The sequence below is a fragment of the Rhinopithecus bieti genome, unplaced genomic scaffold (assembly GCF_001698545.2).
Source record: "Rhinopithecus bieti isolate Rb0 unplaced genomic scaffold, ASM169854v2 scaffold_19459, whole genome shotgun sequence".
Classification (NCBI taxonomy): Eukaryota; Metazoa; Chordata; class Mammalia; order Primates; family Cercopithecidae; genus Rhinopithecus; species Rhinopithecus bieti.
Window position 1 is genome coordinate 2,066,535 of NW_016809864.1, and position 26,112 is coordinate 2,092,646.

The 26,112-nt window shown below is 42.2% G+C and overlaps 1 protein-coding gene across 1 annotated transcript in view; it reads right to left on the minus strand.

Annotated features, from left to right (window-relative positions):
• Positions 1 to 5,265: 5,265 nt before the first annotated feature.
• The window catches only part of ZC3H7A (zinc finger CCCH-type containing 7A), a 33,800-nt gene continuing 12,953 nt past the window's right edge, over positions 5,266 to 26,112 (minus strand). The window contains 14 exon segments of the mRNA XM_017890680.1: positions 5,266 to 6,188; positions 7,351 to 7,514; positions 10,586 to 10,719; positions 12,455 to 12,563; positions 15,732 to 15,837; positions 16,236 to 16,369; positions 16,996 to 17,072; positions 18,262 to 18,443; positions 19,588 to 19,688; positions 20,023 to 20,219; positions 21,933 to 22,094; positions 22,871 to 23,057; positions 23,584 to 23,648; positions 25,345 to 25,549. Coding sequence (XP_017746169.1) covers positions 5,999 to 6,188; positions 7,351 to 7,514; positions 10,586 to 10,719; positions 12,455 to 12,563; positions 15,732 to 15,837; positions 16,236 to 16,369; positions 16,996 to 17,072; positions 18,262 to 18,443; positions 19,588 to 19,688; positions 20,023 to 20,219; positions 21,933 to 22,094; positions 22,871 to 23,057; positions 23,584 to 23,648; positions 25,345 to 25,549 — 2,013 coding nt within the window. The 3' untranslated portion in view covers positions 5,266 to 5,998.

Genomic DNA, 26,112 nt, shown 5'->3' on the forward strand with positions numbered 1-26,112 from the left:
CAAGTAATTGGGATTACAGGTGTGTGCCACCATGTCTGGCTAATTTTTGTATGTTTTGTAGTGATGGGGTTTTGCCATGGTGGCCAGTCTGGTCTTGAACTCCTGACCTCAAGTGATCTGCCTGCCTTGGCCTCCCAAAGTGCTGAGATTAAAGGCGTGAGCCACCAGGCCCGGCCCACTACACCTTTTCTATGTTTGGGTAAATTTAGACACACAAATACCACTGTGTTACAGTTGTCTAAGATATTTAGTATAGTAACATGCTGTACTGGTTTGTAGCCGAGAGCATATAGTATATAGCAATAGCGTAGGCATGTAGTAGGCTATACTGTCTAGGTTTGTGTGCGTGTACTCTATGGATATTGACACACCACTGATATCCCCTTACAATATGTTTCTCAGAACATGTCCCTGTGATGCATGGCCATGTATTTCCTCCATATTAATCCTTCCTTGCAGCCAGAGAGAACTAATGCTTATTAATTCTGATTTTGTTTTTTTATTTTTTTTTTTTTTTTTTTTTTTTTTTTTTTTTTTTTTTTTTTTTTTTTGAGATGGAGTCTCGCTCTGTCACCCAGGCTGGAGTGCAGTGGCCGGATCTCAGCTCACTGCAAGCTCCGCCTCCCGGGTTCACGCCATTCTCCTGCCTCAGCCTCCCGAGTAGCTGGGACTACAGGCGCCCGCCACCTCGCCCGGCTAGTTTTTTTGTATTTTGTAGTAGAGACGGGGTTTCACCGTGTTAGCCAGGATGGTCTTGATCTCCTGACCTCGTGATCCGCCCGTCTCGGCCTCCCAAAGTGCTGGGATTACAGGCTTGAGCCACCGCGCCCGGCCTGATTTTTTTTTTTCAAGACAGTCTCGCTGTGTCGCCCAGGCTGGAGTGCAGTGGTGCAAGCTCACTGCAACCTTTGCCTCCCAGGTTCAAAAGATTCTCCTGCCTCAGTCTCCCGAGTAGCTGGGACTACAGGCATATACCACCATGCCCAGCTAATTTTTGTTTTTTTTTGTTTTTTTTTCTTGAGACGGAGTTTCACTCTTGTTGCCCAGGCTGGAGTGCAATGGCACAATCTCGACTCACCGCCACCTCCACTTCCTAGGTCCAAGCGATTCTCCTGCCTCAGCCTCCCGAGTAGATGAGATTACAAGCACATGCCACCACTAATTTTGTATTTTTAGTAGAGATGGGGTTTCTCCATGTTGGTCAGGCTGGTCTCAAACTCCTGACCTCAGGTGATCTGCCCACCTCAGCCTCCCAAAGTGCTGGGATTACAGGCATGAGCCACCGCTCCTGGCCTAATTTTTGTATTTTTAGTAGAGATGGGGTTTCACCATGTTGGCAGTGCTTATTAATTTTGAAAGCTTCCAAGCCTTTACTTGGAATGCCTAACAACACAAGACAGCAGATTATGCAGAGGAAAAGGGCAGGCCCTTGGTCTGGGTACTCTGGACAATGGTGTTTATGTTCTTGGAGACTTTGTATCATCACCACAGAATGGGTTTTCTAGAAATGGGCATTCATCCCTTGCATCAAATAAAGCAGTGCGTATTCTCATCTCCCCAGGCCAACTAAAGTGTCTGAGGCATCAGGCACGGTGGTTCTCACCTGTAATCCCAGTACTTTGGGAGGCCAAGGTGAGAGGATTGCTTAAGCCCAGGAGCTGGAGATCAGCCTGGGCAACACAGTGAGACGCCAACTCTACAAAAATAAAATACAAAAAACATTAGCTGGGCACGGTGGTGCATGCCTGTAGTCCTAGCTACTCGGGGGGCTGAGGCAGGAGATCACTTGGGCCCAGAAGGTTGAGGCTACAGTGACACAGTGAGCTAAGGTTGTGCCACTGCACTCCAGCCTGGGGACAGAGCAAGACTCTGTCTCGAAAAAAACCAAAAGAGTACTTGAAACCTGCCCTAACTGCTCTCCTTCAGTTTCCCAATTGGTGCAGGTCCCTGGAGCTAAATCAAAACAAAGGTTGGGGGCTCTGTGCAAACAGTCCTCACAGGATAGGAAGCTCCAGGAAGGGTAAGTGATAGAGAGGGGTGGGCACCTCTGGGCCACGGCCCCCCTGCCCAGGATGCCTCAGTCACAGGGTGGGAGCACTGTGCAGAGAAGGGGTCCCTGAGGGTAGGAAAGATTCACCTGCAGCCTCCACACCTTCAGGGCAGATGGGATAGCTCACTACAGCCAAACAAAACTGAGGTCACAACTCTTGCACAGCACCGTTGATATTCGCAATAGCCAAAAAGCAGAAACAACCCAAATGTCCATCAAGCGACGAATAGATTTTTAAAAAATGTGGTCCATCCAAATAGTGGAGTATTATGTGGCTATAAAAAGTAATGAGGTACCACTGGACACGGTGGCTCATGCCTATAATCCCAGCACTTTGGGAGGCCAAGGCTGGTGGATCACCTGAGGTCAGGAGTTCAAGACCAACCTGACCAACACGGTGAAACCCCCATCTCTACAAAAAATACAAAAAAAAATTTAGCTGGGTGTGGTGGTGTATGCCTCAGCTACTCAGGAGGCTGAGGCAGGAGAATTGCTTGAACCCAGGAGACAGAGGTTGCAGTGAGCCCAGATTGCGCCATTGCACTTCAGCCTGGGTGACGAGCGAAACTCCATCTCAAAAAAAAAAAAAGTAATGAAGTACTGATACATGCCACGACACAGGTGAGCCTTGGAGAATTATGCTAAAGAAAGAAGCCAGTTGTAAAAGGCCACATATTATATGATTCCATTTATACGAAATGTCTAGGACAAGAGAATCCCTGGAGACAGAAGGCAGGTTAGCTTGAGAGGCAGGACAAGTGTGTAGATTCTGGGAGTGATGGCTAAGGCGTGTGGGTTTTATTTAGGTAATGAAAATATTCTAAAATTGATTGTGGTGGTTATAGCACAACATTGTGAATATGCTAAACACCACTGAATCATAATTTTACAAATGGTGGTTTGTCAACTGAATTGTATCTCAGTCATTTTTTAAACATTAAAAAAAAAAATGAGATAACATGCCTAAGTTGACACACTAGTTATTACTTTCCTCTACTAATAAAATGGGATTGGAGTTTGCTTGTTCACTTTTTTTCCCCTTTCTTTTTATCCCCCACTGTGCACCACGTTTTTCTCCAAAGCTGCTGCAGTAAACCCCGCACTTGTAGGATGGGGTGTGATCTCACCAGAGTAATTAACATTGACTTCCTAATGCTGAGACCAAGGCTGTGTGGCAGGCAGGGTTCTTAGCTGCAAACCAGAGCATGAAACTGGCTGAGTTAGCAGAAATGGAATTTACCAAAAAGATGGTTCAGAGCTTAGAGAATTGCTGAGAAGGTGGAAAGCTGAAGCACAGAAAATGTAGGGGGAGTTTGGGGAAAAAATCTCAACACTCATAGGATCGTCAAAGGTTGTTTTTAGCCTAGATTCCAAAGGGTAAAGCAACTAGCTTTTTAGTCATTAAACAGGCTGGGTGCGGTGACTCACACCTGTAATCCTAGCACTTTGGGAGACTGAGGTGGGGGAATCACTTGAGACCAGGAATTCGAGACCTACCTGGTGAAGCCCCCATCTCTACCACAAATACAAAAATTAGCCAGGCATGGTGGTGTGTGCCTGTAATCCCGGCTACTTGGGAGACTGAGGTGGGAGGATCACTTGAGCCTGGTAGGTGAAGGTTGCAGTGAGTTGAGATCGTGACACTGCACTCCAGTCTGGGCTACAGAGTGAGACACTGTCTGATCTCAGTAACCTCCACCTCCCAGGTTCAAGTGATTCTCCTGCCTCAGCCTCCCAAATAACTGGGATTACAGGCACCCGTCCCCACACCTGGCGACTTTTTGTATTTTTAGTAGAGAGGGGTTTCACCATGTTGACCAAGGTATTCTTGAACTCCTGACCTCAAGTGATCCTCCCTTCTCGGCCTCCCAAAATGCTGGGATTACAGGTGTGAGCCATTGTGCCTGGCCCAGAGACAACTTCTTCTTATATATTCCCCCTGGAAAAAGAGGACATAAGGAGTTTGGGAGAAAGTACATGGAAGGAAAAAATGTAACAACCAGCAGCAGACTTAGGGAAACTTAGCAGAATAACACACCATTTCATTCTACAGAAAGCATCACCCTAACACACGATTATTTTTTAGTTGAGAAGATGCAATCCTGAGGACGGGCGCGGTGGCTCAACGTAGTCCCAGCTACTCAGGACGCAGGAGAATGGTGTGAACCTGGGAGGCAGAGCTTGCAGTGAGCTGATATCGCGCCACTGCCGCTCCAGCCTGGGCGACAGAGCAAGACTCCGTCTGAGAAAAGAAAAAAAAAAAAGCACTCCTGGGCCAGGCCCAGTGGCTCATGCCTGTAATCCCAGCACTTTGGGAGGCCGAGCCGGGTAGATCATGAGGTCAAGAGATCGAGACCATCCTAGCTAACATGGTGAAACCCTGTCTCTACTAAAAATACAAAAAATTAGCTGGGCGTGGTGGCGGGCACCTGTAGTCCCAGTTACTCAGGAGGCTGAGTCAGGAGAATGGCGTGAACCTGGGAGGCGGAGCTTGCAGTGAGCTGAGATTACGCCACTGCACTCCAGCCTGGGTGACAGAGCGAGACTGTCTAAAAAATAAAAAATAATAATAAAATAAAATTTGAAAAAAGATGCACTCCTGATGCCTCTTGTTCAGTGACTCACCTCCACTGCCCCCTGACACATGGGGGGAACCAGAGACTCTCCTAGTATTTTTGAAGAGTCACAGATGGCATCCCATGCCACTCTACTTCTCTTAACTCCTTGCAGCCATGCCGTCCTCTCCACTGGTCGGCTCACACAGAAAAAAGACCCTTTTCTCTTTCCCCACATCCCGCACGTTCAACGTTCCCATGAGGAAGTGACTTTGCTTAAGGGTTTAAAGGCTTGCTACATCACAGCCCAGTAGATCCTGTCTTTAAAGTCTATGAGCCCTATCAGAGGTGTTACGCCAAACAGCCATCTTGGTGGTATTCCACAGCCCAAGTCTTACCAGCTGACCATTTTTCTCCCTGCTTATGTAGCTCATTTGAATGGAACAGGGGAGCCCCAGGAAGAGCTACCTAGACGAACCGATCAGTGAGAGTCCCGGAGCCCAAATTCAGAGGAGAGGAGGGCAAAGTCAAAAGCTGCTTTCATGTCCCAATTTGCATTGTCAGTCACTGCCTAAATGAAAATGTTTTTGAAAAAATCAACTTGATTTTTGTACCCAGTTTCAACAATTCTTTGTGGGAGAGGACCACAGGAAAAAAATGAAAGGCATCTGTATATAAAATCTTTATTACAGGCAGTATTGGTCCATACACTAACACAATACCAACAGTACAAGTTTAATCTTTCAAAATCATCATTTAAACAGCAAAAGACCAAGAAATAAAATTTGAGTCAATTAATTATTTTTCAAAATATTCTCAATGCACATTATCCTTAATTCCCTTATTATAGTGAAACATACAAATACAGAAAAATACCCCATTTAACAAATACTAGTGTTAAATGGTTATTTGGCTTAAAATCTGAGTTAAGAAAATCCTTTTTAGCAACCTACATACAGATAAGTAGCAAACTTGATTATATTAAACAAATTCATTCTGCTAAAACATGTAAAGAATTTCATCCATCATGTATTCTGATCCCAGTACAAGTGTTTATTCTCTTACCGTCATGATTCTTATATGAAGGACCAACTCAAAGAGTTATCCTAGATATAACCTTATCCTCTTCCCCAACACACTTCATCCAAAAGTCTGTTCAACAGATGGCAACCGGGTAGCAGTCACTTCACCATCTGATGCCAATGGTTCCGTGACAGCGTGGCCAGGCCTGTGAAACAGCCCATTTTCCTACCTACTGTGGGTTGCTGCTCAGGAGGAACGATATACGCCAATACAAGCAGAAAATCTGCAGCTCCTCTGCTATGTGCCTTAGAACACTTTCAATTTTTCTGGTCAATGCTCTGATTAGGTATCATACATAAAAGCCAGCATATTAGTTTAAATCTTTAAACAAAAAACTATATTTTCCAAAGTCATTATCATTTGGGCCAATTAAGTGATCTTTTCGTGCTTTGTTGAGCTTCATCTTTAGGGCATCTCTTCTTTCTTCCCATTCATGAAGTTCGGCGTTTCCGTGTGCAAATTTACAGCTGTTTCCTTCTGGGCAGGTGCCATTCATATACCTATGAGGACAAGTCAGGTGCTCAGTGTCCACAAGTTGTTTCTAAAAATCGTGTCATGATTCTTGAAACTGTATACTTCACTAGCTTTATGATTTGCATACAACTTTTAGTTAGGAATCTCAAGCCTAGAAAGGTAATTATTTTATAGCCATGACATCTACAATAGAAAAATCAGTACTTTATTTAAATATACTCTATGAAAAGTACTGACTGACAGGAGAAAAAAGACTATAGTTATCCCTGATGTAGTAGAAAGAAATCAGAGGTGGCATCAAGGAAAACATGTCTTCAATAGTTTTAAGGATCACATGGATCTAAATTAGGGAATTAAATATTAACAGTGATTTAATAAAATGAGCAATTCAGAATTACTTAGGTTTTCACTGAAAAACTTTTTTTTTTTTTTTTTTTTTTTTTGAGACAGAGTCTCACTCTGTTGCCCAAGCTGGAGTGCAGTGGCGCAACCTCGGCTGACTATAACCTCCGCCTCCTGGGTTCAAGTGATTGTCCTGCCTCAGTCTCCTGAGTAGCTGGGAGTACAGGCACCTGCCACCACGCCCAGTTAATATTTGCAGTTTTAGTAGAGACAGGGTTTCACCATGTTGGCCAGGGTGGTCTCAAACTCCTGGCCTCAAGTGACCCAACCACCTCAGCCTCCCAAAGTGCTGGGATTACAGACATGAGCCACCATGCCCGGCCGTGTTGAAAAACTTTCTAAGAAAACGTAAACAAAGGAGTGATACATACTAACATCTTCCTTTGATCTGAGTTCTAGATTTTAAATATAATGTAAAAGCCATCTCAAATCTAATGAACATTTACTGTGAGCAAAGGTTGTGGCAAAGGGTTTGAGAATCACAGCTGTGAACACAAAGGTCATTTGGGCAAATTGGAATGAACATGCTTCTCTATTCAATTATCCTAAGACATTTCAAATTAGTATTGGAAGACTATTAAATCTTTTCATATAATCTAAGAAGAGTGAAAGGAATGGTTTGATGAGCAATGAAACGCTTTGAGCCAAAACCCAAGAATTCTTCAGGGTCTGTCAGAGCACAGCAACATTAGAACTTTAACACCCAGGTATTCCGTGTCAGCTGACATGTCCATGAAAATTTGAGATAAGCAATTCTGACATGGAAAATTGTAGAAACCTACATACCTATCACAAATACTGAAATAGCCTGTTGGGAAGCGGTGCTGCCAGCAGTACTGGTCGTCCTCGGTGTGGAAAACCTTCTCTTTGTGCTTCTCGGAGGAGATGTGGCCCTGCCACTGCTTCTCACTGTTGCAGTTTTTGCCACACATCCAGCAGTGAAAGTCCACCTAATGTGCAGCAAAGACACATATCCCATCAGTCACCTGATCTAAGATCCAGACTCAATTCCAGGGAGCCCAGGCTGGTGGGAGAGCCAGGCAAGACATAAAACTCAGGTTAGAAATAGGGACAAGGAAAGGACCGCAGCATGGGGTAGCAAGCCAGCACTCAGGACGCAGAGAAGAAGGGTGACAAATGCTGCCACCTGTCCAGGAAATCTCCGGTAAAGAGGCAATAGGAGTTGGTGTGCAAACAAGGATGTTTGCTGGGAGAACAAGAGGCAGGTGCAAACAAGGATTCAGGGAAGAATTAACACCATGAGGAAAAGCAGAGAGGATGGGAAAGACCAGGACATGCCAACTCCAAAAGGACGAGCAGCTGCTCCATTCAGTGTACGTGAACTGAGCCTCTGCTATGGCATCAGGAATGTAAAGACACTGCCCCTGTGGGGAACAGACCTATGCAAAAGGAACTGTGATGGTGGGATTTAAGTGTTACAACAGATGCAAACTGTAAGTGTTGGACAGTATTTCCCAAATGTCCTGGGCAATAATTATCTGCAACACTGGATAAAACCAGATTTGAACTCATTCAGTGTAGGGTATAAATGCAGACTTTTTATTACTTTATTTTTTTAGAGACATGGTCTCGCTGTCATCCAGGCTACAGTAAGGTGGTGTAATCATAGCTCACTGCAGCCTCGAACTCCTGGGCTCAAGTGATCCTCCCACCTCAGCCTCCTGAGTTGCTAGGATTACAGGTGCAAGCCACCACGCCCAGTTCCAAGACTCTTTATTATGAAACACCCCAGGTAAGCCTTATTTATTTGTTTATTTTTGAGACAGAGTCTTACTCTGTCACCTAGGCTGGAGTGGAGTGATGCGATCTTGGCTCACTGCAACCTCCGTCTCCCAAGTTTAAGAGATTCTCCTGCCTCAGCCTCCTAAGTAGCTGGGATTACAGGCACCTGCCACCATGCCCAGCTAATTGTTTGCATTTTTTAGTGGAGAAGGGGTTTCGCCAAGTTGGCCAGGCTGGTCTTGAACTCCTAATCTTAGGTGATCCACCCACCTCAGTCTCCCACAGTGCCGGGATTACAGGCATGAACCACCGTGCCCGGCCCCAGGTAAGCCTCATGATCCAGCAAGTCGAGGTGACCTGCTCTAGAAACACCAAGGAGCAGCTGGGCACAATGGCTCACGCCTATAATCACAGCACTTTGGGAGGTTGAGGCAGGAGAAGTGCTCGAGCACAGGAGTTTGAGACTAGCGTGGGCAACGTGGCAAAATCCCCATCTCTACAAAAAATACAAAAATTAGCCAGGCGTGGCAGTGAGCACCTGTAGTTCTAGCTACTCAGGAGGCTGAGGTTGGAGGATCACTTGAGCCCAGGAGGCAGTGGCTGCAGTGAGCCATAATTGTGCCACTGTACTCCAGGCTAGATGACAGAGTGAGACCCTGTCTCAGAAAAAAAAAGAAAAAAATATACATATATAATAAACACCAAGGAGCACTTAAGTAAAGGTAGCAAGGGAATCAATGTGACAAAGGTAGACATTCACAGGGCATGTCACAAGCAGAGAGACGCTGCGCAAGGCCAGGCCGCACACAAGCCCTGTAATAGTCAGTGAAACTGGATCCGACTGAATCAATAGAGAGACTGAGGTGCCAAAAAACAGTAAGGGCAGTAACACATATGCTTATGTAAACTTTTAAAACCACATCAAGCAGAACTATAGATTATTTAAGAATAAATGCAGCCGGGCATGGTGGCTCACACCTGTAATCCCAGCACTTTGGGAGGCTGAGGCGGGCGGATCACCTGAGTCAGGAGTCAAGACCAGGCGCGGAGCAACATGGTGAAACTCCTCTCTACTAAAAATACAAAAATTAAGCCGTGCGTGGGGGCCGGCGCCGTAGTCCCCAGCTACACGGGAGCGGAGGGCAGAGAATGCTTGAGCGCTGGGAAGCAGAGGTTGCAGTGAAACCAAGAGGGCCATGGCATTCCAGCCTGGGCGGTTCGACGCGAGACTCCATCTCAAAAAAAACAAAAAAAAAAAGAAGAAAAAAAGAAAAAAAAATGAACATGCAGGTCCATAGTAAACCATGGCCTGAAAAGATTACCATGATTGTCCTCTGGGAAAGGGTAACAATGGGGTCTAACTTATCTGTGAGCATTTATCTGTACAGTAGGTTAAGTGTACAACAAATGTTAACATCAGTAACTTTGATGGTGGCTCAAAGAATTGTCTATATTATTCCCTTCACTTTTTGAAAATGTTAAAGGAAAACCGAAAACAGTTAAACAGAGCCACTGTAACCTAAGTCCCCAAGAACCATAGAGCGAGAGCCAGGACTGCAGGCGTAACGGGAATGAAGGTCCGCGAGTAGACAGCCCACGATCGCTGAGCCCACCTGCAGGGGCCTCCATAGGGAAGAGTACAGACTCCTCATACTTCACTAATCTATCAGAAGAACCCCACTCGGAGAAGTAACATAATGCTGCCTAGGTGCCAGCAAGTAAGGAGAGAAACCGGATGGACTTACAAATCTCGGTCCTCAAAGTCAGAAGGCATTGAAGAAAGGATTTTTCACATGAGGAGACTTTAAGCTAGCTGCGCAGGAACCCACTAGGAGAGGAGAAGGCATGGAAGACACAGGAGCAGGAAGGGCAGGCAGTGAGTGACTGGAGCCGGGTTTGGAGAAGATGGAAAGAAAATAAAGCCGGCATGGTGCTCACACCTGTAATCCCAGCACTTGGAGGCTAAAGGCAGGCAGATCACCAGGTCAGGAGATCGAGACCATCTGGTCAACATGGAGAAACCCATCCTCTACAAAAAATGACAAAAATTAGCTGGGCATGGTGGTATGAGCCTGTAATCCCAGCTACTTGGGAGGCTGAGGCAGTAGAATCGCTTCAACCAGGGAAGCAGAGTTTGCAGTGAGCCAAAATCACACCACTGCATTCCGGCCTGGCAACAGAGCAAGACTCTGTCTCAAAACAAAACAAAAAAAAAAAAAGGAAAAGAAAGGCTCCATCAATGGCTCGGCAAAGGGGGGAAATGACCCATGGTACTCACTGTAACTTCAGCATAATCTGTTGGCATGTGAATTTGTTTTCCATTTTCCTTGTTTGACTGACTGGCTACATCTTCACTTTTTTCATTTTTTTGACTCTTTAGCCATAGTTCATAAAATTGCTCCATATCTTGTACTAAAGAAAAATGAATTACTTTCAGCAGCAGCAACTAGACACCATTTAAATACACACAACTGTGCGCATGTTTTGTATCAGTCAGCATACATTTCAAAAGAAACTCGAGGGGGCTGAAGGAGACTATTATATTAGACATGGAGAGATCACCCAGTTCAAGCAGCAGGTAAACTCTCATGCATAAGAACTACTTTCAGGACTCTTAGATGGCAAATATTAGTTCTCAAGATTAATTAACCCCTCCTTGCATTTGCATGACACTTTGGGGATATTTAAAACTCAGAAACCATTATAAACGGCATTGTCACAAAAGCCTCACCACTGCCTGTTGCCCTGCATTCCACACTCAGTGTCAGAGCTAGAACCACACAAGGCTACTTACGTGGCTTGGGGGACTTGGAGCTGATACACTCCTCACTGCTTACTGAGAAAGATGAGAAACATACTACTACTGGACCAAGATTCTGACCCTGATGGGAGTCCATCAGTCAAGCCACAGTCCCAGAGGGTGGACATGCTGGGCTGTAACTGACAAGACAACCATGACCAAGTCCTGGACAGCGGCTGCCAGATGCTTCCTATGGTAAGAACAGGTGTATTCTGCATTATTGCCAAGTGCTAAAGCCGAGGTTTCTCAACTTCCATGCGGTTGACATTCTGGCTAGAGAATTCTTTGCTGGGGGCATGCCCTGTGTGTTACAGGATGGTGAGCAGCATCCCTGGCCTCTACCCACTAGATGCCTGAGCAACTTCTGCCAGTCATGACAATGAAAATGTCTCCAGACATTGCCACATGTCCCCAAGGAAGGGGAGTGGCAAAATTTGTTCCCAGTTGAGAACAACTGTGCTAAAAATTCTGGTGATGAGGATCTGGTCAAAACTTGGCTTTGTTGTCTGCCTAATGGTTTCTAACAATGTATCATCAGGCAAAGATTAGAGATAAACTAAAAATTCTTCTTCCTTAAGACGAGTGGTGGCAGGGGTCACTGCAAAAGCCTGGTATGCAAGGGCATCTTCAGTGAGGCCAGACTGCATGGCCTCACTCCTAGCAAGATAGCTAGAGGGAATCCCCTCCACATACCACTGACAATCTATGTGGTTGAAACATGGTAGGTGAAAGTCAAATCTGGTTGCTGCTTATAATCTGGAGACTGCAGTCAGTATACCCTTCATCAGTTTACTTAAGATTAAAGAATAATGACCCTTGTAGTAAAACATTTTATGGTCAAAAGTGAAAGGCTGTCTGCAGCTCCTCTCAAAGGCTCCCACAATAAACTTGGAATTTGACCAAAATAGACATTCTTCCCTTGGACCTCTGATTCTGAGCCTGTTTGATTACTAATGCCTCCCTGAAGAAACCCCCAATTCTAACCTGGTTAATTCAGAGGGCAAACGATTTCCAATATGAGCAGATGATCTGATTGAAACAGTCAAGGGAGTACTGAACTTCCCCAGGCCATTTTTTAGGAATACATCTATTACATGTAAGGATGCAGACCTATATATTTATATCCAAATATGACCTAACCAAACACAGATCAGATGCCAGATCCTACCCCACTGAGGCTGTGCCCACATTTTCCAGGCATCGCCACCAACAGAGCTACTGAAGAAACGGGGCAACCGTTTAGAATGCAAACTGCTTTCTGCGTTCACAGGAAGCTGGCATATTTATAGAGAGGAAAGGAACTTTCAGGCAAGCTAGCTCAAGGACACAGCTCAAAGATTAACTTACTCCCATTCTCCTTCATGTAAGTCCAAACTTCTCTTTCCTCAGGACTATGAGCAAAGGAACAGTTTCCAACATATTGACATTTTTTCCCAGAAGCAATATGGTTGCACAGCTGTATAAAAAAACAGGAATATGATTAAGACAAAGTACATATAGTAAAACTGCCTAATTTTTACATTTTAGCAAAAGAAGCATTATTATCCATGCTAATACTTACTAATCAAGTTCTAAAGATTAATTTGATTCTATTCAAATTAACTATATGCCCTAAATATATGAGATGATATTAAGGTTTCTATCTCAAAATTTTTCAAAAGAAAATGTCCAAAACAGAGTAAAGCATAGAACATTTTCTTAAAAGAAAATGTCTACAAACTTACTCACTCAGAATATTTAATCTCCACAATGAGCATCCCTGGCCCTCTCAGTCTGACAGCTCCTGTTTCCCCTGCCCAATACTAATGATTCCTCCACATCAAGCACTTGAAAGCAGTAAAGAAACTGCAGGCTACTCCAAAGGGTACTGAACAGTGCCAAAACATTTCAGAAATTTAACTTACTTATAACCAGTACTGGACGCTAACCTTGGCCATAATTCACGACATATGCATTATCAGAAGACAGTTATCACACTAGCCATACCATGGAGTTACAGAGCTTTCAAATAATACCTTTTCAGGTTATTTGTATTTTTATTTAACAAAGTAAATACAGTGATACTGGTAGGAAAATAGAGTGATCGTGATGAGCAGAACGCAGACTTCCCTAAGAATAATGAACCAGGAACCAAGAAAACCTCCATCACTGAGAGCGCATTCTTGAATACCATCAACCTGCTTGTCAGTATGAGGTATAAATCTTAGTACAACTAATTATTAGCTTATCTTAGTTTGTGCTTCAACAGGAGCTGGCCCTGTATTATTTAGCTTACGTGACATTAAATGCTTAGCATCTGTCACGTTTTTCAGAGTTTTGGCTAAAACTTGGTCACCCCCCTTAACACTGCACATTTCCTCCCTTGGACCAATGTCAGTGACCCCACCCTTAAAATATTCTCCATAGGCCGGGCGCGGTGGCTCAAGCCTGTCATCCCAGCACTTTGGGAGGCCGAGACGAGCGGATCACGAGGTCAGGAGATCGAGACCATCCTGGCTAACACAGTGAAACCCCGTCTCTACTAAAAAATACAAAAAACTAGCCAGGCGAGGTAGCGGGCGCCTGTAGTCCCAGCTACTCGGGAGGCTGAGGCAGTAGAATGGCGTGAACCCAGGAGGCGGAGCTTGCAGTGAGCTGAGATCCGGCCACTGCACTCCAGCCCGGGCGACAGAGCGAGACTCCGTCTCAAAAAAAAAAAAAAAAAAAAAAAATCTTCTGCATAAAGTCAGTACTGGATAAAATAGTCATATACTTTCCCCCATCAAACCCCAGTAAGTACTTAGTTATATTACTAGGGAAACATTTACCATAGTCTTTCAAAGCTCAATGATAAGGAGCAGGAAGAAGAGCAGGCAAAGGAGAAGGCTGGGCACCATGCCAGGTGTTTACATAACACCATTGCACATAATTATTCCCAATTACACATGAGCAAACTGAGGCTGAATAACTTGACTGGGGCCCTTCTGGCAGACTTTGAAGCCCATTGTCTTTAAGCCTCACCACACTATCTACACACATACACACACACAGTATAATTTCTTCTATAAGAAAAAAGGTCCCAGGCCGGGCACGGTGACTCACGCCTGTAATCCCAACACTTTGGGAGGCCGAGGCAGCTGGGTCACTTGAGGTCAGGAGTTCGAGAACAGCCTGGCCAACATGATGAAGCCTCATCTCTGCTAAAAAAAAAATACAAAAATTAGCTGAGCGTGGTGGCACACGCCTGTAATCCCAGCTACTTGGGAGGCTGAGGCAGGAGAATGGCTTGAACCCAGGAGGCGGAGGTTGTGGTAAGTGGAGATCGCACCATTGCACTCCAGCCTGGGTGACAGAGCAAGAAAAAATGCAACCGAAAAAAAAAAAAAAAAAAGAAAGAAAAAGAAAAAAGGTCCCTTAGCAATACCTAGTATGGCAGGGGGGGAAAAAGAGGAAATAAGCTACTGTAGTGTTGCACAGTACTACACCATGTTCAAGATTAAAGAATAACCAATACTCTAAGCTGCTGCCTCAGGAACCAGGGTTGTTCTCAGTTGTACTCATTTTAACAAAGTACTTGATATACATATTATCTCCATCATCCTTTAAACCACAAGAAATCAGGGTTCCAAATAAACCTCTTTCCCCTCCTACATAACCCATTGATAAAATCTGAGTCTAAAACCACTCTGGATAAAACACAAACCCACCAACCCCTCAAAAAGACTGGCTGTGTTACTTGTGTAAGTTTTACAAAACTGCAAGGTACTGTAGGTGGTGAAAAATGCATCTACCTCTTCTTCAACTCTTTCTTGCAGTTCAGAGAGAGGTCTCATTTACAAGAGGACTCTACAGTCCATCTGCCCTGCTTCTATGGGCAAAAGGTTCCCTCTGTATTTCCTCCATCCGGGTAGAGAGCTTACTACCTGTGGATGCTCCAAGTGTCCCTGTTTGCTAACGCACATGTGAAGTGTCTCTACATGCTCTCCAGACCCTCTCTCTCGTGAAGAAGAAAGTCTAGGACAACTCAAGTGGTTTGCTCGGACAATCATCTTCAAGATCAGGTAAGGTGCTACAGCGTAACAAGATGAAATACGTGAATGAAATACTATCCTAATTTTAAATTAGTCTAGTATTTTCTAGTTTTTGAAGAACATGGTCCTCTAACATTGAACATTTTCCTTTGGGTTACTTTTAGAAAGTCCTATAAAGTGAGGTGTCTTGTAGCTACGTATCTCTTGCTGCAGTGAAAGAGACAAGGCATGATAAAAACAACCTCATCAACAGCATTCATAAGACTGAAAACCTTGGGTCTGGTATCAAACCAAAGAAATCACAATTAAATAAAATTTGCTCTCATTCCCTCCCCAAAGTAATTCATCTAAAAGTAAGTTACATTGTCCCCATAACTTCCTCAGATCCACTATTTACTTTTCCAAATAACTAATAAAATTCCAATCAATATGAAAACTGCTATGGAACCATACATATACTAAAGAGGAAGGAAACCAAAGAGGAACCATTTAAATAGCATTATTACTGATGAATACTATTTAAAGGGCTTGAATTTCAATCTGAATTACTACTATTTTCTAATGATTTGAAATGCCTAATTAAAAAAAAAGTGGCTTAAAAATTACGTATGTACATCAAACTGTAAAGGCATTTGTTTCTTTGTGGGGAGAGGACGGATGTTCATCCACTTCTTACGTTCAATAGACATCACTCTCATCGCACGCCGGTCTTTGGTCCACCTAAGAAAAATGGAGTTCAGAAAAAAACAAAGACACACAAGCAAAAGACATAACACAAAGGGAGAGGCACAAAGTTTGTACCTGAGGAACCAGAGAATTTTTTTCTCAATGCTTCTATAAATACCTTATGATTCTATATTTTCACTTCCTATTGTCATTTACAAACATTCCCTATGAACTCTAAACAAAGAATTGATAAAATACAGGAAAAAAACACTACTTTTGAATTCTTATCTACTAGGTCCTAAAAATCTCTTCCCTTGTGTTTGTAATTACCGTAAATTATCTACTTTTCTCTCCTCTCTTCAAAGCCTTAAACTTTTTTCTTATGTGTATGATTTTATACCTATGAAACAGAAAATTACAAAATAGGAATTGTTTCCACACACAATACTTACGAATGCCTTGCTTTTGCACTACAATATTTTCTGTTTTTGTCTGGTTCAATGACTTGACCGTTTCTCAGACACTGGGCGCACACAAACTTTATCTTCATATTAAGAAATCCAGGTATCATTTGATTACCAAGTACCTTAAACAATTAAAAGATTCGTTTTAATTTTTTTTTTAACAGAAAACCAATATTCTGATGACAAAATACTAAATCAACATGCATTTTTTTCACAACAATATACAATTTCCCATTTTATCTGAGGTGATGACTTGACCATTATATCTGATAACTAAATCTCCAATTCTTCCCCAAATGTAAGAGAATATTGTAAAAGTAGATTATAAATGCCAAACTTTAATTTATGAAACTCATCTTTGAAATTGATGACTAGAATTGTTGTATTTGGGTCAGGGGTGTTGAGGGGAGAGCAATGGAAAAACGAGAGATGCCAGGTGGAAAGCTAAATTATAATCTACCCCGCCTTACTCCAAGAATCCATAAAGCCCAGAACTCCAGGTGTTTTGTCAATTAAACTAAATAAGAAAACAGTGTCCTCCACTCTTGGCAGGCATTGTGGGATGCATAATTTTTTTATGATAATCAACTAAAATGCAAATTGTTTTTTCTCATAAGAATGACTCACCTGAATGAACATTAAGAAAGTAACTGGACTGTAAGTGTTAACTGCATCCACCAACAACCAACATCTATTAGGCAATTCCAAAAAGGACACCAAATGCAGAAAGTACACAAGAGAAAAATACCTGTGCTCCAGGTACATTTGCTTCCAAATTCTGCCAATATCGTTTAGATTCTTGAGCAATAGCATCATGTGAGATACCTGGGGAATGTACAAGCCTTCCTTTAAATTATATCTATAAGAGCAACAGCCCACCAATCTGGGTGCAGTTAGACGTGGAGAACCTTCAGCTTCCAAACTATTCTCATACATCCTAATCCATCAGCAAGGATGAATACCACGTTACTCTTTTTGGAAATGGAATATACACAAATACAGCTCTTTGTGCCTCCTGAAGAATCTTTCCTCCCAACAACTGCATGTATCAACTCGTATCAGTAATTAATGACATGAAAACACACTCAAAATAGGCAACTCTAAAAATCAAAAGTTTAAAGCTCAGGACAAAATCAATAGTGTCGCCACATCTGGTTGATGGAGAAGGGTAGGTCTCCAAATTTCCAAATTCCTTTCTTTTTTTTTTTTTTTTTTTTTTTTTTTTTTTGGAGACAGTCTCACTTTATCACCCAGGCTGGGGTGTAGTGGCATGATCTTGGCCTACTGCAACCTCTGCCTCCCAGGTTCAAGCAGTTCTCATGCCTCAGCCTCCCAGGTAGCTGGGATTACAGGCGCCCGCCACCACACCTGATTAATTTTTGTATTTTTTGTAGAGATGGGGATTTTACAGTACTGGTCAGGCTGGTCTTGAACTCCTGGCCTCAAGTGATCCATCTGCCTCAGCCTCCCAAAGTAGTGGGATTACAGTCATGAGCCACCACGCCAGGCCCAAATTACTGTTTTGTTAAACCCTGTCTGCTTTTGAGGAGACATACTTCTCAGTCACACACAAACCTACCTGTTTCATTTTGCATTATCCATACTTTCAGTTCCACAAGACTATGGGCATAAAAGCACTCATCTTCCCTTAAACAGCCANTTTTGGAGACAGTCTCACTTTATCACCCAGGCTGGGGTGTAGTGGCATGATCTTGGCCTACTGCAACCTCTGCCTCCCAGGTTCAAGCAGTTCTCATGCCTCAGCCTCCCAGGTAGCTGGGATTACAGGCGCCCGCCACCACACCTGATTAATTTTGTATTTTTTGTAGAGATGGGGATTTTACAGTACTGGTCAGGCTGGTCTTGAACTCCTGGCCTCAAGTGATCCATCTGCCTCAGCCTCCCAAAGTAGTGGGATTACAGTCATGAGCCACCACGCCAGGCCCAAATTACTGTTTTGTTAAACCCTGTCTGCTTTTGAGGAGACATACTTCTCAGTCACACACAAACCTACCTGTTTCATTTTGCATTATCCATACTTTCAGTTCCACAAGACTATGGGCATAAAAGCACTCATCTTCCCTTAAACAGCCATATCGAACCTCATGTCGACATAAATCAAGCTGACACTGACCATGAAAAGAACGTATTTTGGAGTATTTTACTGTTGTCTCTCGCAAAATGTGGACAAGGCACCTAAGATGAAAACAGTGACATTTTAATATTGTTCTGCCACAGATTTTTCAAATATATATATAAGTTCTACACTGACAATACATTTAAAAAAAAATTTTTTTTTTTTCGAGGCAGAGTCTTGCTCTGTCGCCCAGGCTGGAGTGCAGTGGCATGGACTACAGGCACCCGCCACCATGCCCGGCTAATTTTTTGTATTTTTAGTAGAGATGGGGTTTTACAGTGTTAGCTAGGATGGTCTCGATCTCCTTACCTTGTGATCTGCCCGCCTCGGCCTCCCAAGTGCTGGGATTACAGGCGTAAGCCACTGTACCTGGCCCCATATTTTAAATTTTTATCAAAAAAAAAAAAAAAAAAAAAATCATGGGGGCCGGGCACAGTGGCTCACACCTGTAATCCCAGCACTTTGGGAGGCCAAAACGGGTGGATAACTTGAGGTCAGGAGTTCGAGACCAGCCCGGCCAACATGGTAAAACCCTGTCTCTACTAAAAATGCAAAAATTAGCCAGGTGTGGTGGCATGCACCTGTAATTCCAGCTACTGGAGAGGCTGAGGCAGGAGAATCGCTTGAACCCGGGAGGCGGAGGTTGCAGTGAGCTGAGATCGCGCCACTGCACTCCAGCCTTAGAAACAGAACAAGACTTCATCTCAAAAAAAAAAAATACAAAAACTTAGCCAGGCCTGGTGGTGGGTGTCTATAATCCCAGCTGCTTGAGAGGCTGAGGCAAGAGAATCTCTTGAATCTGGGAGGCAGAACTTGCTGTGAGCCAAGATCATGCCACTGCACTTCAGCCTCGGTGACAGAGCAAGACTCTCTCTCAAAAAGAACAAACAAAAAAACCAAATCACTATATGCAATTGTTGAATTAATTGGGGGGGTGCTTATATTTTAAGCCATAAAATACCTAAATCCACGTCATGAGAAACTATACATCAATAATGCTTTTCTGTTTTACATAATATATTTAGTTAATTATTCACTTCCCAGCCAAATATACTAAAAGACATTTTAAAATTTCGTCATTGTTCTTCAGAGTAACAACAAATGATGAAAGAGCAATGCCTGGACAGACACTATTACTAGTTTTATTTAGATCCAGAAAAGAATCTATTTTGTCATTACAGAAATTAGAAACTATCAACATACTTATTGTCTTCAAACTCATGCTTTGTAACCGGGTGAGAACAAGCAGTAGAATTATCTTTATTTCTTTTACTTATCATTCTAGGCTTATGATCAAAACATTTCTGGAATAGAGAGAGAAAGATTATCAAAAAAAATACAAAATATAAATTTTGTACCCAGAATATTGTCCTAGTTTCAATGTCATTACAAAAGTAATACTTAATATGAAGGTTTAATATTCTTTTTGGTAACAATAGTAGCTATCATTTACTGAATGAATGTTTTATCACATGGCAGGACCAGAGAAATATTTTATTCACACATGAGATATTATTTATCATATAAATAAGTGAATATTTATTCATTTACTGAGTGAATGTTTTATCACATGGCAGGACAATACCACTGGGCTTGCAAATTCAACTTTACAGTGAAAATAAGTTTTGGAGAACGCACCTCACAAAGGAATATAAATTCTCCAAGATGCTCCTGGAGAAGTTTGAACACAGTAAGGTTAATCTTTCCATTGCCGCCAAAGAAAGCCTCGCGGCTGAATGCCCCTTTCCGCTCCAGTGTCCACACATCTATCTCCTCTTGGCAATAAGCAAACGTGCAGTGGCCTGAATATCTACATTCCTCCTCAGCAGCAACATCTAGAAAAACAGGGAATGGAAAGACAATGAAAACATGGTAACTGGCCTATACTCCCAGCTACTTGGGAGGCTGAGGTGGGAGGATCCCTTGAGCCCAGGAGTTCGAGGCTGCGGTAAGCAATGATCTTGCCACTGCACTCCAGCCTGGGCAACAGAGCAAGTCCCAGTGTCAAAACAAACAAACAAAAAAATGATGTTAATTGTTTCCTTAAAGCCAATGAATATAAGTAACATTTAGGGCATCATTTGAACTTGTATAACAATTCATGGACAGTCTCAAACAATGATATGCATATTATTATCAGGGGATGGATGATATCAACTCTAAAAAAGAGAAGTACCACAAGCCTTAATTATTTTTATTACAGACTGTGAGAAGAGCCTTGATACTCTCATGGAATACACCTCAGTTAAAAAAAAAAATCATTTAGGGACATTCTAAGCTCACTCACACAAACTTGTCTGACAATCATGAAAATACCAAGTTCTCTCAAAAGCATCTTAAACACTTTTCAAAGCCTTAGCTCAGTGTTTTCATTCTGTTTAGAGAGAACTTAAGGTTTGAGACAGTCTTCTGTTTAAAACCTGGTCATAGGCCAGGTATAGTGGCTCACACCTGTAATCCCAACATTTTGGGAGGCCGAGGCAGGCAGATCATTTGAGGCCAGGACTTCAAAACGAGCCTAACCAACATGATAAAACCCATCTCTACTAAAAAATACAAAAATTAGTGGGGCTGGGTGGCACACGCCTGTAATTCCAGCTATTCGGTAGCTGAGTCATGAGAAAATTGCTTGAACCTGGGAAGCAGAGGTTGCAGGGAGCCGAGATTGCACCTGTGCACGACAGCCTGGAAGACAGCGAGACTCTGTCACAAAAAATTAAGAAATAAATAAATAAAACCTTGGCCAGTACAGTGGCTGACGCCTGTAATCCTAACACTCTGGGAAGCCCAGGTGGGCAGATAACTTGAGGCCAGGAATTCGAAACCAGCCTAGGCAACATAGCGAAACCCTGTCTCTACTAAAAATACAAAAATTAGCCAGGTGTATCGGCGGATGCCTGTAATCCCAGCTACTCGGGAGGGCTGAGGCAGGAGAACTGCTTGAACCCAGAAGGCAGAGGTTGCAGTGAGTCGATATTGCGCCACTGCACTCCAGCCTGGATGACAGAGTGAGACTGTCTCAAAAAAGAAAAAGTTAAAAACAACAGTAAAAAATAATATAAAACATATTAACATCTCAATCCAAGGAACTTGCTATTAGCTCTAAACATTTTTTATAACAGTCAACACCATTATAATAACATAATGGAATAAATTATGTATTAATAGATATTATAATAAATGTAGCAAGCACAGTCCTATACCACATACTGACATTTCAGTCAACTACAGACTGTATATATAATGGTGGTCCCATAAGATTAACACCGCGTTTTTTCTGTACCTTTTCTATGTTTAGATACACAGATACTGTTGCGTTACAGTAGCCTCAGTATTCATTACAGTAACATGCTGTACAAGTCTGTAGCTTAGGAGCCGTTGACTATGTCATGGATAGGCTAGGTGCGTTGTTGGCTACACCGTTGAGGTTTGTGTAAGTAAACCTTACACAAATACATTTCTCAGAATGTATCCCTGTCATTAAGCTAAGCATGACTGTAGTTCACCACTTATGTAATGTATACTAATTAAGTAATTACAGTATATACCTTTACATATATAATATGGTCCTTCATAATTTGTTTTTGTTGGTCTTGGACGTATTTTTTTCCATGATTTATCTTCAACATTCTTTATCCTACCGATTAAAATATCTTTCTTACACTTATGATCTATATTAGCATGGTAAGTGAAATCCATTAACTTAGGGCCTGAAAAAGATGTAAAGAGGATTGTTCATATGCACAAAAAATATCATTTCATTTTACAAGTAAATTTACAAGCTGACATAAACAGATGAACATCAATTATTAAATTCCCACAGAAATCCCAATTCCACAACCCTAAAATGTAAGTAGGCTACTAAGGTAGATTTTTGCCTTTTATATTTTATCAGATAACACAATGTTCTATTCAACTCCACTCCTGCCAAAAAAAAATACCCTTACTTAACCTTAGGGAAATAATCTGGAGAGGAATTTTGACGGCTTATAAAAGTAAAGAACACTGTTAAACTAAGAAAGAAAATGAAGTTGACTCCAGATCAGAATAAACTGTTTATGTCACTTGATTTAAGGTAAAGATATGAAACAATCTATCAAAGTATTTAATTTTCATATACACTGTATTATATACTGGTCTTATAATGCTGTTTTCTAGTCCTTGCTCTATTTGAAAATAATCAACTTCTAAAGCATATACTGAGAACATGAGTTTCATTAAAATTTTAATAAGCTTCCAAAACTAGGTAAATATTCTATTCTACATGATTCTATAAATAAAATCACATCAAGTAAAAGCAGAGATTTATCCTATTACCCTCCAAAGGCACTCAGTCAGTAACTGCTACTTGTTTAGGAAGAATTCAAAACGGGGATTGAAGAACCATAATAACTGACGTTGTTCACATGTATTTACAAATTCCTAACAACTTTCAAGGTTACAAACAAGTAGTTTAATACTCTCTGAGTGTTTGTTTGGTCCTGACCTGATTTTACAAAACAGATCTGGCAAGCTTGTCTCAATTCATGGGTTCCTTCAAGGGGATGTCTTGGAGTCACTGATGAAGATGGTTTGGTAACTGCACTTCCAAAAAAGTTTCCGAAGTCATTTCTAGGCTGACTTGAAATTCCCAGGAAATTCTCCGAGGCAAACAAACTACCTGGTCCATTCATCTGCAAGAAAAATAAGAAGAAAAAAAAAAAAAAAAAACAGCCAACAAATATTGCATTATCACTGAAGAAAGGAACCGAATGCATCTGAAAAATAAGATCTTCATAAACTGAGGTCAGTACTACTCCATCCTTAATGCTCTTCTATCTTAAAAACTGTCTCTTTCTACATTTTTCTCTCTTTTGGTTTCTAGGCACCCCCCCACTTTTTTGATCCTCCATATTATAATAAGTTCTACTGCAAAAGTACACACGCTTTACATGCCCTGATCTTATATTTCCTTGATTTGTTTATGCTGTACTAAAGCCTCTTACACTGTCTGCAATACTGATTAATTTGCTATGACAGATCAAGTCTTAAACATAGAGCCATTATTACTAGATGTTCCAGAAGTCTTACTTTAACATAATTTCCTACAGCACACACAAAATTTAAGGGAGACTGTCATGTTCATCCAAATAACTCAGTTACTTAAGTAACTATTTTCAATTCAAGCGATGTATTTACAAAAGAGGAAGTGGCACTTACAAGTAAAAGGGAAGAATTACTGTTGTTAAGCGGTGTTCCCTCTCTAGAAGTTGAGGTGGACAGATCTAAAATAATAAAAAAACTTCAACAGACCTTTTCATTCTGATCATGTAATAAGAACATCAGGGCTTAGTAGCTTACTGGCTATGGCCTCCCACTCTATTCTCCCATCCCAATTTCTAGAAATTTTCTTGCTCAGTGTTGACACCCAAAGAGGGCTCTAGAGTCTTTGCTTTCCTCTAGAAACCAAGGGCATAGTCAAACAAATTTAAATAAAAACCTATTTTCAGAGAAATAAGCTAAGGCAGGGCCCACCAACTACAACTACTAAAAACACCAAGAAAATTCTTTATATTCAAAAACGGGAACCTTTTGAAAATATGGGGCCGGGTGCAGTGGCTCACATCTGGCAATCCCAGCACTTTAGGAGGCCAAACTGGGCAGATCACAGGAGGTCAGGAGTTTGAGACCAGCCTGGCCAACATGGTGAAACCCCTTCTCTACTGAAAATACAAAAAAAAATTGCCAGGTGTGATGGCAGGCACCTGTAATCCTAGCTACTCAGGAGGCTGAGGCAGGAGAATCGCTCAAACCCAAGAGGCAGAGGTTGCAGTGAGCCAAGATCTCACCACTGCACTCCAGCCTGGGCAACAGAGTGAGACTGTCTCAAAAAAAATGAAGCAGGAACTGACCATAACATTAAAAAAAAAAAAAAAAATCAGTGAGGTTTTCAATTACTTTCTCTTGTTTTTTTTTTTTTTTTTTTTACAGGGTCGCATTCTGTCACCCATGCTGGAATGCAGGGGTGTGATCTTGGCTCACTGTAGCCTCAACCTCCTGGGCTCGAGGAATCCTCCCACCTCCACCTCCCGAGTAACTGGGATCACCGGCACATACCACACCCAGCTAATTCGTATATTTTTTGTATAGACAGGGTTTCACCATGTTGCCCAGACTGGTCTCAAACTCCTCAGGCTGGTCTCAAACCCCTGAGCTCAAGTGATCCTCCTGCCTCGGCCTCCCAAAGTGCTGGGATTACAGGTGTGAGCCACCGCATCCGGCCTGCTTTCTTTTTCTTAGTCTAGCACTCAATTATTTTCTCTCTGCCCTTCTGTCTCCCATATATTTTAATTTCTTCCATTGTAAATCTTTAAGTCAATTATGTAAGATTTTTGCCCTTTTAGCCATGTAACAATGCCTTCAAAAAAATATTTTTCTAGTGATTGAAGTATATATGTTAAACCTAGGATGACAGAAACAGGAGTCAGACCCCAAACTCAGCAATCTCCTGGAAAGTTAAAGCAGCAGCCACGGTTTGCTGAGCTCCACAGATGAAACCTAAAATAGACACATCTAACTGCTATCATTCTAAATACTGATCTTAAATTAGTGTGTCCCTAGATCAGAATTTAATGGCATAGCCTGTCTCTAAGACCCTTTAAGATGTGATACACCGTTATGGGAGAATACACTAAGAGTCATTTCACCCCCAAAACAATACACTCCCAGCTTAACAAACTATCCTACAGAAACACCAGTGCCACACACATTTCTCTTCTCATGCCTTTGCTCCTGGGTCTCCAGAATGGCACAGCTAAGTCAAGGTAAATTCAAAACTGAAGGCTTAGTCTTTCTATTTTTAGCTACAATGAAAATAATTCACGTGTCTGCTACCTAGAGTCAGTTAAATAATGGCCAAACAAACATTTTCATTTTGAGAAAATTAACTGCAATTGTTTACAATTTACATTTGGTTCTTACCTCGTTTGGATTCACTCATTGAAAACGAATTTAAAGAAGAACAAAAATCTTCTAAGGATGAAGTCAAAGGTGGATAAAATTCTGAGAAGGAGGGTGGAGGAGCATACCTCGCACCAATGGGTAAGGTTCCTAACAGAGATGCCGAAAAGGGCATGCTAGGAGAGACACTGGCAGTCTGAAGGGGTCCTCTGACTAAAGCTGACGGCTGTGGAAGAAAAAAAGATGTGATTAAAATTCATGAAGCTGTCATGGGTTTGGCTGAACTACTTTCAACACCAGCAAATAAAAACATTATTACACTGGGAGATCATGTTTCGGCCAGGCACGGTGGCCTGTAATCCTAACACTTTGGGAGGCCAAGGCAGGCAGATTGCGTGAGCTCAGGAGTTCGAGACCAGCCTGGGCAACACGGTGAAACCCCATCTCTACTGAAATACAAAAAGTTGGCTGTGCATGGCAGCGTGTGCCTGTAGTCCCAGCTACTTGGGAGGCTGAGGCAGGAGAACTGTTTGAACCCAGGAGGTGGAGCTTGCAGTGAGCCAAGATTGCACAACTGCACTACAGCCTGCGCAACAGAGCAAGACTCCATCTCCAAGAAAAACAAAGTTTAAATCAGTATCAAGATTCGTTTAAAACTATTTTAGCTACAGAACTTCTTTTCAATAACAATTTTTAAAAATAATCAAGGTGGGATGTCTAACTTTTTTTTTTGAGACACAGGCTCACTCTGTCACCCAGGCTGGAGTACAGTGGCACAACCTCGACTCA